Source organism: Triticum aestivum, chromosome 7D, assembly GCF_018294505.1.
Source record: "Triticum aestivum cultivar Chinese Spring chromosome 7D, IWGSC CS RefSeq v2.1, whole genome shotgun sequence".
Classification (NCBI taxonomy): Eukaryota; Viridiplantae; Streptophyta; class Magnoliopsida; order Poales; family Poaceae; genus Triticum; species Triticum aestivum.
Window position 1 is genome coordinate 562059904 of NC_057814.1, and position 19457 is coordinate 562079360.

The 19457-nt window shown below is 45.8% G+C and overlaps 1 protein-coding gene and 1 long non-coding RNA gene across 2 annotated transcripts; one reads left to right on the forward strand and one right to left on the reverse strand.

The window, feature by feature from the left end:
* Nucleotides 1–8436: 8436 nt before the first annotated feature.
* LOC123170377 (uncharacterized) lies at nucleotides 8437–11723 on the reverse strand. Its single transcript, XR_006485198.1, has 5 exons — nucleotides 10523–11723; nucleotides 10064–10162; nucleotides 9628–9706; nucleotides 9204–9270; nucleotides 8437–8752 (listed from the first exon to the last, which is right to left on the reverse strand). It is a non-coding gene; the product is annotated as an uncharacterized lncRNA (long non-coding RNA).
* A 397-nt stretch (nucleotides 11724–12120) lies between these two features.
* LOC123167932 (putative FBD-associated F-box protein At3g50710) lies at nucleotides 12121–14106 on the forward strand. The gene is made up of 3 exons (XM_044585789.1): nucleotides 12121–13169; nucleotides 13271–13405; nucleotides 13514–14106. The coding sequence occupies exons 1-3, from the start codon at nucleotides 12261–12263 to the stop codon at nucleotides 13877–13879; spliced, it is 1410 nt and encodes a 469-aa protein (XP_044441724.1). The 5' UTR covers nucleotides 12121–12260; the 3' UTR covers nucleotides 13880–14106.
* Nucleotides 14107–19457: the final 5351 nt, after the last annotated feature.

Consider the following 19457-nt stretch of genomic DNA (forward strand, 5'->3'; position numbering starts at 1 on the left):
TGTGCTCCTCAGTATAGAGGGAGCGCTCCATATTCCCATTTATTCTAATGACGCCACGAGGTCCAGGCATTTTTAGCTTTAGATAGGCATAGTGTGAGACTGCATTAAAGCGGGCGAAAGCAGTTCGTCCGAGCAGTGCAACCACTGCGAAAAGGGACGATGTCGAAGATCAATTCTTCGCTTCGGAAGTTGTCTGGAGAGCTGAATACTACTTCCACTGTTAAGGAGCCCGTGCGGCGGGCCTCCATGTCGGGTATCACTCCTTCAAAGGTAGTGTTGCTAGGCTTGATTCTTGACGGGTAGATACCCTGTTGGGGAACGTAGTAATTTCAAAAAAAAATCCTACGCGCACACAGGATCATGGTGATGCATACAACGAGAGGGGAGAGTGTGTCCACGTACCCTTGTAGACCGAAAGCGGAAGCGTTAGCACAACGCGGTTGATGTAGTCGTACGTCTTCACGATCTGACCGATCCAAGTACCGAACGCACGGCACCTCCGATTTCAGCACACGTTCAGCTCAATGACGTCCCACGAACTCTGATCCAGCAGAGCTTTGCAGGAGAGTTCCGTCAGCACGACGGCGTGATGACGGTGTTGATGATGCTACCGACGCAGGGCTTCGCCTAAGCACTGCTATGATATGATCGAGGTGGAATATGGTGGAGGGGGCACCGCACACGGCTAAGAGATGAAGAGTTCAATTGTTGTGTCTAGAGGTGCCCCCCTGCCCCCGTATATAAAGGAGCAAGGGGGGAGAGGCGGCCGGCCAGGGAGGGCGCGCCAAGGGGGGAGTCCTACTCCCACCGGGAGTAGGACTCCTCCTTTCCTAGTAGGAGTAGGAGAAGGGGGGAGGAGGAGGTGGAGAGAAGGAAGGAGAGGGGGGCCGCCGCCCCCTTCCCTTGTACAATTCGGACAGGGGCAAGGGGGGCCGCGCGCCACCTCCTGGCTGCCCTCTCTCTTCTCCACTAAGGCCCAATAGGCCCATTACTTCCCCGGGGGGGTTCCAGTAACCCCCGGTACTCCGGTTAAATCCCGATTTCCCCCGGAACACTTCCGATATCCAAATATAGGCTTCCAATATATTAATCATTATGTCTCGACCATTTCGAGACTCCTCGTCATGTCCGTGATCATATCCGGGACTCTGAACTACCTTCGGTACATCAAAACACAAAACTCATAATACTGATCGTCATCTAACTTTAAGCGTGCGGACCCTACGGGTTCGAGAACTATGTAGACATGACCGACACACGTCTCTGGTCAATAACCAATAGCGGAACCTGGATGCTCATATTGGCTCCTACATATTCTACGAAGATCTTTATCGGTCAAACCGCATAACAAGATACGTTGTTCCCTTTGTCATCGGTATGTTACTTGCCCGAGATTCGATCGTCGGTATCTCAATACCTAGTTCAGTCTCGTTACCGGCAAGTCTCTTTACTCGTTCCATAATGCATCATCCCGCAACTAACTCATTAGTCACATTGCTTGCAAGTCTTATAGTGATGTGCATTACTGAGAGGGCCCAGAGATACCTCTCCGACAATCGGAGTGACAAATCCTAATCTCGAAATACGCCAACCCAACAAGTACCTTCGGAGACACCTGTAGAGTACCTTTATAATCACCCAGTTACGTTGTCACGTTTGGTAGCACACAAAGTGTTCCTCCGGTAAAGGGGAGTTGCATAATCTCATAGTCATAGGAACATGTATAAGTCATGAAGAAAGCAATAGCAACATACTAAACGATCAAGTGCTAAGCTAACGGAATGGGTCAAGTCAATCACATCATTCTCCTAATGACGTGATCCCGTTAATCAAATGACAACTCATGTCTATGGCTAGTAAACATAACCATCTTTGATCAACGAGCTAGTCAAGTAGAGGCATACTAGTGACACTCTGTTTGTCTATGGATTCACACATGTATCATGTTTCCGGTTAATACAATTCTAGCATGAATGATAAACATTTATCATGATATAAGGAAATAAATAATAACTTTCTTATTGCCTCTAGGGCATATTTCCTTTAGTCTCCCACTTGCACTAGAGTCAATAATCTAGTTCACATCGCCATGTGATTTAACATCAATAGTTCACATCTTTATGTGGTTAACACCCATAGTTCACATCGATATGTGACCAACACCCAAAGGGTTTACTAGAGTCAGTAATCTAGTTCACATCACTATTTGATTAACACCCAAAGAGTACTAAGGTGTGAGCATGTTTTGCTTGTGAGATAATTTTAGTCAACGGGTCTGTCACATTCAGATCCGTAAGTATTTTGCAAATTCTATGTCTACAATGCTCTGCACGGAGCTACTCTAGCTAATAGCTCCCACTTTCAATATGTATCCAGATTGAGACTTAGAGTCATCTGGATCAGTGTCAAAAACTTGCATCGACGTAACCCTTTACGACGAACCTTTTGTCACCTCCATAATCGAGAAACATATCCTTATTCCACTAAGTATAATTTTGACCGATGTCCAGTGATCTACTCCTAGATCACTATTGTACTCCCTTGCCAAACTCAGTGGTAGGGTATACAATAGATCTGGTACACAGCATGGCATACTTTGTAGAACCTATGGCTGAGGCATAGGGAATGACTTTCATTCTCTTTCTATCTTCTGCCGTGGTCGGGCTTTGAGTCTTACTCAATTTCACACCTTGTAACACAGGCAAGAACTATTTCTTTGACTATTCCATTTTGAACTACTTCAAAAACTTGTCAAGGTATGTACTCATTGAAAAAACTTATCAAGCGTCTTGATCTATCTCTATAGATCTTGATGCTCAATATGTAAGCAGCTTCACCGAGGTCTTTCTTTGAAAAAACTCCTTTCAAATACTCCTTTATGCTTTCCAGAAAATTCTACATTATTTCCGATCAACAATATGTCATTCACATATACTTATCAGAAACGATGTAGTGCTCCCACTCACTTTCTTGTAAATACAGGCTTCACCGCAAGTCTGTATAAAGCTATATGCTTTGATCAACTCATCAAAGCGTATATTCCAACTCCGAGATGCTTGCACCAGTCCATAGATGGATCGCTGGAGCTTGCACATTTTGTTAGCACTTTTAGGATCGACAAAACTTTCTGGTTGCATCATATACAACTTTTCTTTAAGAAATCCATTAAGGAATGTTGTTTTGATATCCATTTGCCAGATTTCATAAAATGTGGCAATTTGCTAACATGATTCGGACAGACTTAAGCATCGCTACGAGTGACAAAATCTCATCGTAGTCAACACCTTGAACTTTGTCAAAAACCTTTTTCGACAAGTCTAGCTTTGTAGATAGTAACACTACTATCAGCGTCCGTCTTCCTCTTGAAGATCCATTTATTTTCTATGGCTTGCCGATCATCGGGCAAGTCAACCAAAGTCCACACTTTGTCCTCATACATGGATCCCATCTCAGATTTCATGGCCTCAAGCCATTTTGGGGAATCTGGGCTCATCATCGCTTCCTCATAGTTCGTAGGTTCGTCATGGTCAAGTAACATGACCTCCAGAACAGGATTACCGTACCACTCTAGTGCGGACCTCACTCCGGTTGACCTACAAGGTTTGGTAGTAACTTGATCTGAAGTTACATGATCATCATCATTAGCTTCCTCACTAATTGGTGTAGGAGTCACAGGAACAGATTTCTGTGATGAACTATTTTCCAATATGGGAGCAGGTACAGCTACCTCATCAAGTTCTACTTTCCTCCCACTCACTTCTTTCGAGAGAAACTCCTTCTCTAGAAAGGATCCATTCTTAGCAATGAATGTCTTGCCTTCGGATCTGTGATAGAAGGTGTACCCAACAGTCTCCTTTGGGTATCCTATGAAGACATATTTTTCCGATTTGGGTTTGAGCTTATCAGGATGAAACTTTTACACATAAGTTAATACAATTCTAGCATGAATAATAAAAATTTATCATGATATAAGGAAATAAATAATAACTTTATTATTGCCTCTAGGGCATATTTCCTTCATACCCATCTTACGGACAGTATCCTGGTAGATCAAGTTGAGGCTGTTGTCGTCGTCCATAAGGACTCTAGTAAGATGGTACCCGTCGATGATAGGATCGAGTACCAGGGCCGCCGAACCCTCCGTGACGGATATTGGTTGGGTGGTCCCTGCGATCAAAGGTGATCGAACAAGCCGACCATGGGTTAAATTTTGGGGCGACAGGCTCTACGGCGTAGATGTCCCGTAATGCGCGTTTGCGCTCCCTCTTGGGGATGTGAGTGACATAGATCATGTTCATCCTTTTCACTTCGGGGGGGGGGGGGGGGGGGGTTGTTTCTGCCCCCCGGTGTTCGGTGGGTGAGGTTCATCATCGTCCTTGCTTTGAGGTCCTTTCCCCTTATGCTCGGCATCTAACTTACCAGCCTGCTTGAAAACCCAGCAATTCCTGTTGGTGTGGTTGGCAGGCTTGTCAGGGGTGCCATGAATCTGGCAAGGTCGCTCTAGTATTTTGTCCAAGTTGGATGGACCGTGCCTATTGCCTTTGAACGGCTTCTTCCGCTGACCGGGTTTGGAGCCACTGAATCTGGCGTTTACTGTTGTGTCCACTGTTTCTTCGTTATTGTTCGGACGCTTGTTTATGTTGTGCCGTGGCCTGCCATTGCCATCCCTCGCCTCAGAAGTGCCGGGGTCGCTGGTACTGTTGCTTCTACGAGCCAACCGGCTATCTTTGCCCGCACAAAAGTGGGTCATAAGTGCGGTAAGAGCCGCCATAGTCTTTGGCTTTTCCTGACCAAGGTGTCGGGCGAGCCATTCATCACGGACGCTATGCTTAAATGCTGCTAAGGCTTCGGTGTCTGGATAGTCCATGATTTGGTTCTTTTTAATTAAGAACCGATTCCAAAGTTTGCGAACTGACTCTCCGGGTTGCTGTATTATGTGGCTCAGTTCGTTAGCATCCGGTGGCCGGACATAGGTGCCCTGAGAGTTGGCCCGAAAAGCATCCTCTAGGTCTTCCCAGCTTCCAATGGAGTTCTCTGGGAGGCTGTTCAACCAGTGCCGTGCTGGTCATTTCAGTTTTAGAGGGAGGTATTTAATAGCGTGGAGATCATCTCTGCGAGCCATGTGAATGTAGAGAAGAAAATCTTCAATTCATACGGCGGGATCCGTCGTGCCATCGTATTGCTCGGTGTTCACGGGTTTGAACCTTTTCGGGAATTGGTGCTGCATTACCTCATCGGTAAAGCACATGGCGTGTGCGGCGCCTCTATATCGGGTGACACCGTGACGGAGTTTGGACGACATCTGTGTTCGGTGCTAACCCCGGAGTTGATTATGTTTGTCGTGCCAGGCTTGATGGCCGTCATCTTGTGTGGGGCACGTCCTCTTGATCCATAGATTGACCTGGTCTGGCCGGCTCTATTGGTCAGGTCCTGACGTAGGTCGTATGTGTAGCCCGGAGCCACTATCTCCTTGCCTCTATGGTGAGGGGGCGCGGGCCGGTGTTCGGCATAGTTAGCCATTTTGTCTCGTCCACGTGGTGGTCGGTCCTGTTGATCAGCCTGATTGTATTTTGACGGTATTGGCACAAGAGCCTCGTCATCGAATTGTGGCAGTAGCCTGCTTTTTGGGTAACTCTTTGCCGGGCGCTCAAAGCCATATCCTTCTTCGGCGGCTAGGACCTTAGTCCATCTGTCATTGAGCGTGTCATGTTCGGCTTTAATCTGCTGTTGTTTCTTTTTCAGGCTTCACGTGGTGGCGATGAGCTGTCGCTTGAAGCATTCTTGTTCGAGGGGTTCCTCTGGGAAGATGAAATCTTCGTCACCGAGGCTGACATCCTCTTCAAAGACAGGTAAGTAGTTACTATCTTCCGAGTCTTTGTGATCGGCGAGTTCTTTGGAGCTGAATTGACCTTCTTCCCTTTCATCTTGCTTGAACGCAGGCTCCACGGGGTTTTCGGGGTCTTCGGCATTTTTCGGGGTGTCATTGTCTCCGGTGTCGGTGTTGCTTTCCCTTTGTCGACGCGACCGTGAGCGGCGCCGCTGACGCTGGTGTTTTGGTGGTTCATCGATGGGCTTATCATCATCTGGATCTTGAGTGCCATTGTTGTTCTTCTTCTCAGGGGTGTCCACCGTGTATACATTGCAAGTATAAGTGGCCGTCCAACACCCGGTGATGGACGGGTTTTGACCTGTTTCGGCCTCAACATCGTCGTCCATGCCATCGATGTCTTCAGAAGCGTAGTCTAGCATGTCGGTTAAATCCTCGACAGTGGCTATTAAGTGGGTGGTGGGTGGGACGTAAAATTCCCTAGTCTCAGCCCCCAGTATGAACTGGGCGTAGTTCGGAGGTGACACCTCCGTGATGGTGAGATATTGCATTAAGTCCAGCACCTCATTTAAGAGCGAGAGTTGGACAGGTGTCTGAGGATCTGCGGAACTAGATTCGGCGATAAGCGCTAGACCGATCTCGAAGGGCGCAGACCTCGAGAGTTCGGAGTTGGTGCCCAGCAGCGAGTTCGGCTTCCCGATGACGGGGGGAGTCCCTTTTGATTATGGGTCCGCCGACGGCGTAGTCGCCTCTGGGTCTCCGGCTATAAGCTCCATGATGGGAGTGAGTCCGGCAGGGTTCACCCTCCCGTCTTCGGACGAAGTGGTCTACCCCGGATCTAAGGCCGAGGCGGACACGAGCGTCGACCCCTGAACAGGATCTGACAGTAGATCCGGGGGGCCTCCTTCATGTGGGTGGGGAGCGGCGACCGAGGCCGTGAACCCCTCAAAGATCAGGTCTCCTCGGATATCGGCGATGTAGTTCAAGCTTCCAAACCTGATCTGGTGACCAGGGGCGTAGCTATCGACCTGCTCAAGGTGACCGGTCGAGTTGGCACGTAGCACGAAGCCGCCAAACACCAAGATTTGGCCAGGGAGAAAGGTCTCCCTGGAAACAGCGTCGTCGTTGATGACAAGGTGAGTCATCGATCCTTCTGTCGACAACACAACGGAACTCTCAATGAAAGCACCAATGTCGGTGTCAAAACTGGCAGATCTCGGGTAGGGGGTCCCAAGATGTGTGTCTAAGGATCGATGGTAAGAAGAGACACAAGGGACACAATGTTTACCCAGGATCAGGCCCTCTTAAAGGAGGTAAAACCGTACATCCTGCTTGATTATATTTTATGTGTATACGGGTTACAAGAGTTGATCTACCTCGAGATCGTAATGGCCAAACCCTAGTTGTCTAGCCTATGGTTGTTCTGATAGCCTCTACGGACTAAACCCTGCGGTTTATATATACACCGGAGGGGCCTAGGGTTGTACAGAGTCGGTTTACAAGGGAAGGAAATAGTACATCCGGACACCAAACTTGCCGTCCACGCATATAGGAGTCCTATCCGGACACGGGGGATAGTATTCTGTTTTATCTTCACGGCCCATCAGTCCGGCCCATATCGAATAGACCGGACACCCGAGGACACCCTAGTCTAGGACTCCCTCAGTGATGTTTTTGCGTTGTTGCCTTATTGAAGACATTGCTCACATTTGGCCCAACTTTTTTTTCAAGTGTAAATTAAGGATTTAACCTTTGGTAGTTAGATTCGATGAAAACGGCACTTGACAGTTGTTCCCTTTCTGAAGGCACTGCTATTGGAGAGACTTTCTCATTGTCTTTGTAATGTCAAGAGATGGTTGGTGCAGATGATCGTTGTTGTAGTTTGTTGACCGCTGTTTTGATCGCTTCAGAGTTTTTTTCTTCCACCTAGGTAAAGTTTCAGTCTTGCATGACTTTGCTCCTTGTTGCGCTGAATTTCTAATCATGGAGGGTCTGGTGTGTTCTTATTATTTTGTATTCTTTTGTGCAACATTTTGAGTCAATAAAATCCGTCCTTTATCAAAATAAAAAACAATGGTATTTTTCAAATTGATTTATTTTTTAACCATGATAATCATTTCCCGTCTCCTACCGAAATTCATAAATCCCATGAATTTCAAGCGAAATTTCGAAAGTTTTCTCCCACGCAAACAAAGAGAGCAGGTATGAAGTGTCAGTTTGGCCAGCCCTAGCTTTCCTGTCCATAACAACTAGATTGTAAGTGTGGCTTGCTGCACCCCCGCACCCCTACCGGGTGCGGTCATACTGAACCTGGTAGGAAATACGGCTTGCCACACCCCTGCCGGTGCAGCCATATCCAACCTGGTAAGAAAGAAACTTGAGCATCGCATATAAAATAGAGCATAGCAAGATATAGGTTACACAAAAGCACCATCCATGAACCCACCCAAAAAATATAGACATTTATAATGCCTCAGTTTTGATGGGAACTTAACCAAAAGAGGTATAGATAGTTATATAACAATAATGGTCCAGTACAAATAAGTTTAGTTACATGCCACATGTCAACCCAATCAGGACCAACCCCAGATAGCTCAGTAGTACACCATATAAATTTCAGGATAGAAAGGTGTGAAGGAGATGACACATAAAAGGAACTCCATGGCCATTGATATACCTCAAAGAAAGCAATTACACATAATATGATCCCCATTTAGAAAGTCAAGAGGAAAGTGCAAAAGACTTGATGCGGGTCATTTTTACAGAAGAATTTGCACTGAGGTTCAAATAGCTGTCGATGGAGGACGTCATTGTAGCTCATTGTATAATACAACATGAGAGGGTCATCGGTGTAGAGGCAAATGATTCCCAATAGCAATCGGCATGGAGATCCTTCCATCAGTAATCAAGTCAACAGTGAGATGCCTGTGGAAAAAGCATCCAAGTATAGATGTTCACTCTGCTGAATAAAAAAACATATGCCCAGTTATTTTTATGTGAAGTGCAGTATAAACTTAAAAGTATCAAGAGCTTGACACTGGTCTCAAAAGCCGAAACAATGTGAAGAGGATTATCTCTCCCCGGGAATTGAGTAAGGAGACAGTCACAACATACTCTTTGTAGAGTTCTATGATTTCGCTATCCAACTGTTGTAGCTTTAACATTGGTGGAATAATAAGCTAAATGTGCTTCCTCCTATTCAGCAAAAATAAAAAATGCTACTCCCCAACCCAACACACAATTCCCTGTCAGACAACAAGCTTAATTTCAGTAGCCTAACTGGGTAGTTTAATTCATGCATACTCTGCAGATCTTAAAAAACTGGGTGATAAACATGGAACTGGAACGCGATCCTTAATCACAGTTGTCAACGTACCTAAAAGCAGAAACACTCCCACTTGAGCTAAGCAGTAGGCATGGTTGCTCCTGCGGGAGGCGGGGTTCTGGACGAAGAGGTTAAGTTGTCAGTCTAAAACTGTCGCTCAGGCGAAGAAATAATACATGCAAACTAAAGGGAAATAAAGAAGAAGGTGCACAACATAGAAGTGGTACACAACACAAGGCAAATATTATATATTAAAAATATAAGATTTTTCTAGTAGCAGGGGTAGAGGAGAATATTAGACTTATTTGACTAAGCTTTAAAGAGGGAGTGGGCCATAAATTCTTCAATCATAAATCGCCCATATATCAAATACAGTTTGGAGGCTTTCCGAAGACATTGATTATCTTGCTATATAAACACTGGAACATAGCAAGCACAAACTAAGGTAGAGAAAAATGAAAAATAGAGATGCTACCTGCAGGCGGCAGCTGTAGCATGGGGATGATCACAGAGCTTGGAGCAAATTTCTTGTTGCAAAATAAGAGAGCCTATTCCTAAAACACACAATAGATGCTATTCATTCCCATCCAGTCGTGTGTGTATCTGTTTTTCACTATGCAGTTTGATACACTGAGACTTCGCCTCCAATTCAAGCATAAGCACATGACAAATTGTATAGTGAACCTGAGTTTGATTTTCTGAAACCTGGAGCCTTCAATATTTGAATAAGAGAACATAAAGAAACAACTCTGCTGAGTAATCCTATATGGAGATCATATTATCTTTCTAGAGAAGTACAATGAAATGGATTGTGGAGGGATAACTTCAACATGCAAATAGTAGCCCTTTGAGCAAAAATTCTAGAATCTCTTGAAACAATCACGTCGGTCCGGTGTATGTGTATAGCTTACCTTAGCGACAGGAGGAAGAGGCAGTTAGAACTGCGCACGATTGCTCTCCTTCTTCCAACCTTCCTCTTCAGCTTGCCTCCTCTTTTTACAAGCAGTGCCCTGGCCATGGGGAGAAAAAAGTAAGCATTTACTGCAATAACCTATGTAAATTTCTTCAGTCCAAAGAACAAACAAATGTTATCTTCTTCGTATGCTTATAGATATTAAGGAACATGTTTAGAGCTGTTGGAAATAGAAACAAATATATTTGGACTATATCCAGTTGAAAATAGGAGGACGGGTAGCTACCACAATTTTCTAAAGCTAGCAACATAGAAAAGGACCACCCACCACTTGTATGTTACTGCTGAGTAAATCTAAAAAAATTTAATATAGAAGGTTCAGGCACATTTTCACACATCAGTTTGGCCATATTTAACCTGTACTAACGCAAAGAGCATAGATATTACAATACCAAACCTGCTGCCGGACCGGACGGCGGCGAGGATGCCGGCATCCACCCGACAAATCTCTCTATGAATCTTCTACATCAGCTGCTTGACCACCAACAACGACACCTCTGCCAAGCCACAAGAAAACACAAGCGATGATAAATTCCTGAACAGCGAAGCTCGAAAAGAGTGCATTGCAATTACATGGAAACAACAAATAGATGGAGCTAGCATCAATTTCAGGAATATTTTTGCAACAACGTGTAGTCATGCACAACACTATCAATTCTAAGATGCCTATGGTGTCCAGAGATTCATGCACTTTGATCAAACAGAGACAATATTGCAAGGCAGAAGATGAGGTGATGAGTGCAAAACTTAACCAAAAAGGTTTAACTACGGAAGGAGGAGCGAGACAGATATATGTTGAGTAAGTGAATTTGGTATTTCATACATTACACAACAATATGTAATAACTCATGCTGCCTGTCAATGTAGGTACTGCATGCCTTTCATTTGCTTCATATGAACTGGCCAACTCCACACAAAAAATGGAAAAAACCAATACAAACATTAGACTTGGTAAGCCACAACACAAGCCCAAAAATGTAAAATATTACAGAACACACAGGAGATGCTAATATAATTGGACAGAAAGCTATGGAGCACACATTTGTATCATCTAGTATAAGCTGCAGCAGTGCAACCCATAAGAGCTTTAGTTGTGAACAACAAAAATTAGCTCTGTGCAGTGAACAAAGCATCTAAATGAATATAAGAAAGATGCAGCCATGCCAATATTGTAATTGGTACATCCACCGAAGACACAATCAAGAAACAAATTGCCCACATTCATAGTCATCATCTAATCCCAAACAGTGTACAAAAAGCTCAAGATTAAGACACAATTAGAAGAGAAAACCATAAGTCTAAAACAGAAAACCGGGGCAACGAGCAGGTGGCCGTCGGAGGCGAGGCCCACCTCCACCACCGAAACCCTGGCAAGGTACATCGATGGGGGCGACCACAGGAGGCGAGGAAAATTAGATCGACGAGGTGAAGCTAGTAGAGCTCGTCGAGGAGTAGCCATGTGTGTGTTGGGTGGCGCCGCACCTCACCGGAGCAGCCGGAATCGGCCGGCAATCGAGGCGGCAACAGTGAGGATCGAGCGAGAGAAGTACGAGAGAGGAAAAAATCTGGGCGAGCGAGAGAGTTTCATGAGTGCGTTAGGCACGCCCCCTCCCCTCATCCAACCACGGGCCAACCAGGCCAACCACGCACACAGGCAAAAGGTGGAAAGACGAAAATACGCTCGGCGGGGCTACGAAATCACAGGCGGTGGCACAAGATCTTTTACTGCTGGAGCGCGACGACGGGGCACACAAGACACCATGCCAGCCACGGCAACCGATAGGCGCGACCCACCAGGAATCGACCCCACGCATCAGCGAGGCAGCAAAGTAATTCCGGAGTAAACAAAACCAATAAGAAAAACCGGATGGAAGCTACTATTCATTGTAGCAGTGATCCGGTTTGATCCAACAGCCGAGATCTCTCTCGAGGGAGATCCTACCGTCAAGAACGCATCAAGACAAAGATACGACGGTCAGGAATCCGGAGCGGCGAGGAGGCTGGGTGGCTCCTGCTATGCTTGTTTCTGGATTCACTCCCTACCTCCCCACTCCATTCCCCATTTCCCCATCCGTTCTAGTGCGCCGGCGGGTGGAGCATTGCGGCCAAATCTGCCGTCCCGCTAGCCGCCGGCCATGGAGGCCGCCGCAGCGCCCGTGGCCAACCAGGGGGAATCCCATGGGACCGCAGCGAAGACGGCGCGGTGTGGCGACTCCGACGAGAGCGCCGCCGATTTCATCAGCAAGGTCCCCGATGCCGTCCTCTGCACCATCATCTCCCTCCTCCCCACCAAGGACGGCGGCCGGACGCAGGTCTTCTCCCGCCGATGGCGCCCCCTGTGGAGCGCCGCGCCTCTCAACCTCGAGGTCCGCACCCGTCACCCCGGCCCCGGCGTCCCCATCCGCACCTCCTCCGTCTTCCCCGATGCCGCCTCCGAGGTAATCTCCCAGCATCCTGGCCCCGCCCGCCGATTCTGCTTCCACGGCCTCTGCCCCGGCGACCTCCACGACCAGGCGGAGACCTGGTTCCGCTCCCGAGCCCTCGCCAACCTTCAGCAGCTCGATGTCGGCTACGCGTTCTGCGATGAACGTAATCCGGGGAGAAACCCGCTGCCGCCATCGGCGCTCCGCTCTGCGCCTACCCTCCTAGCTGCCAAGATCAGCTGTTGTGATTTGCCCCGAGAGATGGTGCCGTCCATGGGCTTTGACCTCCTCCAGCGTCTCTCCTTGATCTCCGTTTACATCTCAGCGGACGTCTTCCGCGGACTGCTCCCTGCTTGCCGTGCCTTGGAGAGCTTACACATGTCCAACGTTCTTGGCACGTGTTGCCTCCATGTTCGCTCGCCTACTCTTAGGAGTATATGCTTCCGTGACACCTCTGGTAAAGCAGAGCTGGTCATCGAGGATGCGCCTCGCCTTGTGAGGATACTAATGCCTTTTGGTATCCGAGAAAATTGTGGTACTATCCGGGTAATTTGTGCGCCTAAACTGGTGATATTGGGCCCTTTGTTACCTGTCGTCTCCAAGCTCCTCCTAGTCTCCCAGGTAGCACCAGCATCATCCTTGAACCTTGCATTTGGCATTCCTAGCTAGTTTCCTACACGGAGATAACTATTTTTTCGATGTTCATTGTTTGTTTTCTTCAGGGAGCGAGTTCAGCCGACTTGGCAAACTCGATGCACACCGTCAAGATTTTGGCTCTTAGGTGTTCCGGGTATGCATTGGATGGAGTTCTTAATATCCTTAGGAGGTTCCCCTGTCTCGAGAAGCTCTATATCATTGTGAGTGCTCATCTTTGCTTGCTTTATAACTTCTGATTTTATTGACATCCTGTTTGCTACTGCTTCAATACAGAGACGCTTGACAGATTCTTAATATCCATTTTGCAGTTTCACAAACACTACGAGACGGATGCAAAAATCGAGCCTCAATATGACCGACTATATCCAATTGAATGCCTTCAAACCCATCTCAAAACCGTGGTGTTTGAAACATTCGTGGGCCATGATAAACAGCTTGAGTTTGCCAAGTTCTTTGTTTTGAATGCAAAGGTGCTAAACAAAATTGAATTTGAAGGAATATATGGTGCCACAAACGATGTATCGCTGGCTTATCAACACACGCTGCTACGAGTGGAAAACAGAGCTTCTCGAGATGCCCTATTTGAATTCAATAGCAGATATCGCAATACTGCGATTCATCTCCGCAGGCATATCCATGATTTGTCAGTGGCCGACCCCTTCGAACAGCTATAGACAGGGTTGATGCCTGAAGATTGCGCTGTTCTTAGGGGTCTTGTGCTTGTTTTGCAGGCGATGTTGATGTCGAATAATTGCACTGTCTTCCGCATAGACCTGCTCTTTTTTCTAGTCTAAGGTTCCTCTGTAATTCAAGTACCTTATGAAGGTACCCCTGTTAAAACTGCAAGAGATGCTTTTAGATGCAAAAAGAATGCACTGTGAAAATTTCATATGACTTTGAATTTGTACCTGGAGACAGCTTGTAAGTGGTAGCCCCATCCTCCTAGGGTCTTATCCTGCACAATTGTTTATGGCTTTGCTCTGCCTAAGCTGTGCTAGGAACACATCCCTGTGTCGAAAACTTCATTGTCTTTCCAGTTATCACATAGAAAAGCGCGAGATGTTTGCTTGCTGATTTAGCTTTCTTCGAGTGTTCATACAGAATCTGTTTGATGCTTACAAAGGTCAACCTGCAGGCTAGGCCCCTATGCATTTCTAGCTAGGAAGGAGAGGTTTCTGTTATTGTCTATCAGGCTCAAGTTTTGCTACTGATCCTCATCAGCCCTGGGGGAGTCCAGGACTGAATGCTGCATCTTGGTAATTGATCTTTCATCCAAGAAACAGCATTAGATTGGGCTGAAGGACCTGCATCTTGGTAACTGATCCTCCTACCTCCCCTCCCGCCCCGCTCAGCATCTTGGTATAGTCGCCTACTAGCCTGGTAGTTGATCTTTCATCCAAAGTTCGAGTTTACTGAAATGATTCGATCGCCATCTTTTACGAATTTGCAAAGTAATTTTACCCTTTCCTGTACCAAGAAACAGCGTTAGATTGGGCATTTGGGCTTAAGGACCTGAAGATGATGTTGGTTTCGGCCGATGGTTATCCTCGTGTCGTGTGTGCCGCTTGCGCGCATCAACTTGTTTTTCTGCATTGCCGTTTGCCAAAAGGAAAGAGAAAGCTGTTTTTCTGCATTGCTGACACAGAGATTTAGTTTTTATAGTTTTATTGTTGCAAGAATAGGCTTTTGCGGTAGCCTATTCTCTCAAGGGTCTTGTGAGTAGTGTTTCGATGAGATTGACTTGCATTTTGTTGCTGGACATGCGATCTTTCCCACAGGCTGAAAGGATTTGCAGGAAGCCTTGTGACCTACTGTGGAGCTATGGTGTTTTCAGAGCAAGTATATATATAGGGTTAAAAAAATGTGGTGTTAGGCCTTGTGGCTTTTGTTTCGCCCAACAATCCGCATGGTCGGAACCGCCGTGGCTTGGAGCCGAAACGCCACGGGCTCTTTGGTGTCGAAACCACGGCCTCTTTATGACGTTTAGACTGCCCATAGTGGGACTAACTTCAATAGTAACATATATAGAGTCTTAACTCACTAAATTTGCTTATGTGGCAATGATTTAATAAGGGGAGAGATGATTTGAGTAACATATGTAGTACAACCTGATAAATGAAGTGTTGTATGACACCACACATACAGTTGGACTAGGCAAATCCGCCCCCCTATACGTCTGCGGACGTGCCTGGGCATGCCCGCGGACACTGACCGGGCACTCCCTATATCCGCGCCTCCACACCCGCATATCTCATATTTCGTCCCCTATATTCATATTAAACCATGCAACGTTGATAAAAACTACGCAGATCATGAGCGGACATACAAATGCACAATCGATTCATCAAAAGATCACGGCCGGATCTTCAAAAGATAGTCAAAGTTCACATAATACACATAATACGGCGGACAAGTTTAAACTACATTTAAAAAGTTGAAATTAAGATGGATGTTCACCACTTCCTCGCCGACCCTTTGCCCTTCCGGTCGTCAGCGCAACTGTAGGAGTCCGCGGCAGGAGGTGGATCCACGCCGGAGCTATCGGACCCGTCGGAGGAGGAGGAATCGAAGATGACGATGTAGCGTTGCAAGCGCCGGACGACGCGGTCTTGCTTGCGCTTGAGCTTGGCCACCTTCGCCGCCTCCCGCTCGGATTGCTCAATGTCGAGCCGGAGCTGCTTGGTGTTGATCCTCCGGAGCCGTCGGGCCTTCGTCTCCGCCTCAGTCAGTGACCGGCATCACGCCCACTCAAAGAGACGGTCTTCCTCATCGGGCACCCGACGGCAGCGAGCAGAGTACGCAGACGCGTCTGACCCGCCCGCAATCTCCCTTGCCCTCTGCCTCTCGCGGCGGGCGGCACATGCCTCTGACTCCGGAGTACGCATCCACGGCTGTGGCGGAGCGGGCACTAGAACCCAGCGCTGCCCGTGCGGAGTAGCGGTTGGAGGTGGAGGAGGGCGTCGGGTGAGAGGAGCAGATCGGCCAGGCCTCGCAGATCCGCGTGTGGGGTGGGAAGGGCCGGCGTCAGCGTCGGCGCTGCGGTGACGGGCGACAGGTGGCGTCGCACCGGACCTGGAGCTGCCGCCCGTATCGACCCACGAGCGCTCGAGCGTGATGCGGAGCGCTAGCTCCTCCTCGTCTCCAGAGCTACCATCGGAGTGGCTGCCGGTGCTGGACATGCTTACCGGCACCAGAGATTTGGCGGCTTGGGTTTTTGTTAGTGCTTGTCTTGATAATTTGTTTGCTTATAAAATGCCTATGCATAAGAAGTATGTTAGAGTTAGATGTGTTTGTCAAGTGCTATATGATGCTCTCTTTGTGCTTCAATTCTTGTCTTCGTGTGAGCATCATTGAAATCTCAATGCCTAGCTAGGGGCGTTAAACGATAGCGCTTGTTGGGAGGCAACCCAATTTTATTTTTGTTCCTTGGGTTTTGTTTCTGTTTAGTAATAAATAATTCATCTAGCTTCTGTTTAGATGTGGTTTTATGTTTTAATTAGTGCTTGTGCCAAGTATAACCTTTGGGAAGACTTGGGTGTAGTCTTTGCGATCTTGCTGTAAAAAACAGAAACTTTAGCGCTCAGGAGATTGGCTGCCATTTTTTACTGGAGAGCGCTTTTAGGTTGATTCTTTTTGCAGATTATTAATATACAAATTACTCACGTCCATCAATTTATTGCAGAATTTTTGGAGTTACATAAGTATACGTTTGATACAGATTGCTACAGACTGTTCTGTTTTTGACAGATTCTGTTTTTGACAGATTCTGTTTTTCGCGTGTTGTTTGCTTATTTTGATGAATCTATGACTAGTATCGGAGGGTATGAACCATAGATAAGTTGGAATACAGTAGGTTTAACACCAATATAAATAAAAAATGAGTTCATTACAGTACCTTATGGTGGTGATTTGTTTTCTTATACTACCGGAGCTCATAAGATTTTCTGTTGAGTTTTGTGTTGTGAAGTTTTGAAGTTTTGGGTAAAGATTTGATGGATTATGGAATAAGGAGTGGCAAGATCCTAAGCTTGGGGATGCCCAAGGCACCCCAAGGTAAAATTAAAGGACAACCAAAAGCCTAAGCTTGGGGATGCCCCGGAAGGCATCCCCTCTTTCGTCTCCGTCTATCGGTAACTTTACTTGAGGCTATATTTTTATTCACCACATGATATGTGTTTTGCTTGGAGCGTCTTGTATGATTTGAGTCTTTTCTTTTTAGTTTACCACAATAATCCTTGTTGTACACACCTTTTGGGAGAGACACGCATGAATCAGAATATATTAGAATACTCTATGTGCTTCACTTATATCTTTTGAGCTAGATAATTTTGCTCTAGTGCTTCACTTATATCTTTTAGAGCACGGTGGTGGTTTTATTTTATAGAAATTATTGATCTCTCATGCTTCACTTATATTATTTTGAGAGTCTTTTAGAACAGCATGGTAGTTTGCTTTGGCTATAAAATTAGTCCTAATATGATGAACATCCAAGATGGGTATAATAAAAACTATCATATAAAGTGCATTGAATACTATGAGAAGTCTGATACTTGATAATTGTTTTGAGATATGAAGATGGTGATATTAGAAGTCATGCTAGTTGATTAGTTGTGAATTTGAGAAATACGTGTTCTAAATTTTGTGATTCCCGTAGCGTGCACGTATGATGAACCGTTATGTGACGAAGTCGGAGCATGATTTATTTATTGATTGTCTTCTTTATGAGTGGCGGTCGGGGACGAGCGATGGTCTTTTCCTACCAATCTATCCCCCTAGGAGCATGCACGTAGTACTTCGTTTCGATAACTAATAGATTTTTGCAATAAGTATATGAGTTCTTTATGACTAATGTTGAGTGCATGGATTATACGCACTCTCACCCTTCCACCATTTCTAGCCTCTCTAATACCGCGCACCTTTCGTCGGTATCATACACCCACCATATACCTTCCTCAAAACAGCCACCATACCTACCTATTATGGCATTTCCATAGCCATTCCGAGATATATTGCCATGCAACTTACCACCGTTCTGTTTATTATGACACACTTCATCATTGTCATATTGCTTTGCATGATCATGTAGTGGACATCGTATTTGTGGCAAAGCCACCATCCATGATTCTTTCGTACATGTAACACTTGATTCATTGCATATCCCGGTACACCGCCGGAGGCATTCACATAGAGTCATATTTTGTTCTAAGTATTGAGTTGTAATTTTTGAGTTGTAAGTAAATAAAAGTGTGATGATTATCATTATTAGAGCATTGTCCCAAGTGAGAAAAGGATGATGGAGACTATGATTCCCCCAAGAGTCGGGATGAGACTCCGGACGAGAAAAAAAGGAAAAAAAGAGGCCATAAAAAAGAGAAAAAGGCCCAAATAAAAAAAGAGAAAAAAAGATGAGAGAAAAAGAGAGAAGGGACAATGTTACTATCCTTTTACCACACTTGTGCTTCAAAGTAGCACCATGATCTTCATAATAGAGAGTCTCCTATGTTTTCACTTTCATATACTAGTGGGAATTTTACATTATAGAACTTGGCTTGTATATTCCAATGATGGGCTTCCTTAAAATGCCCTAGGTCTTCGTGAGCAAGTGAGTTGGATGCACACCCACTTAGTTTTTTTTTGTTGAGCTTTCATACACTTGTAGCTCTAGTGCATCCGTTGCATGGCAATCGCTACTCACTCACATTGATATCTATTAATGGGCCTCTCCATAGCACGTTGATACGCCTAGTTGATGTGAGACTATCTTCTCCTTTTTGTCTTCTCCACAACCACCATTCTATTCCACATATAGTGCTATGTCCATGGCTCACTCTTATGTATTGCGTGAAGATTGAAAAAGTTTGAGAACATCAAAAGTATGAAACAATTTCTTGGCTTTTCATCGGGGTTGTGCAAGATTAAATACTTTGTGTGATGAAGATAGAGCATAGCCAGACTATATGATTTTGTAGGGATAACTTTCTTTGGCCATGTTATTTTGAGAAGACATGATTGCTTTGTTAGTATGCTTGAAGTATTATTATTTTCATGTCAATATTAAACTTTTGTCTTGAATCTTTCGGATCTGAACATTCATGCCACAATAAACGAAATTCATTGAAAATATGCAAGGTAGTATTCCACATCAAAAATTCTGTTTTTATCATTTACCTACTCGAGGACGAGCAGGAATTAAGCTTGGGCATGCTTGATACGTCTCCAACGTATCTATAATTTTTGATTGTTCCATGCTAT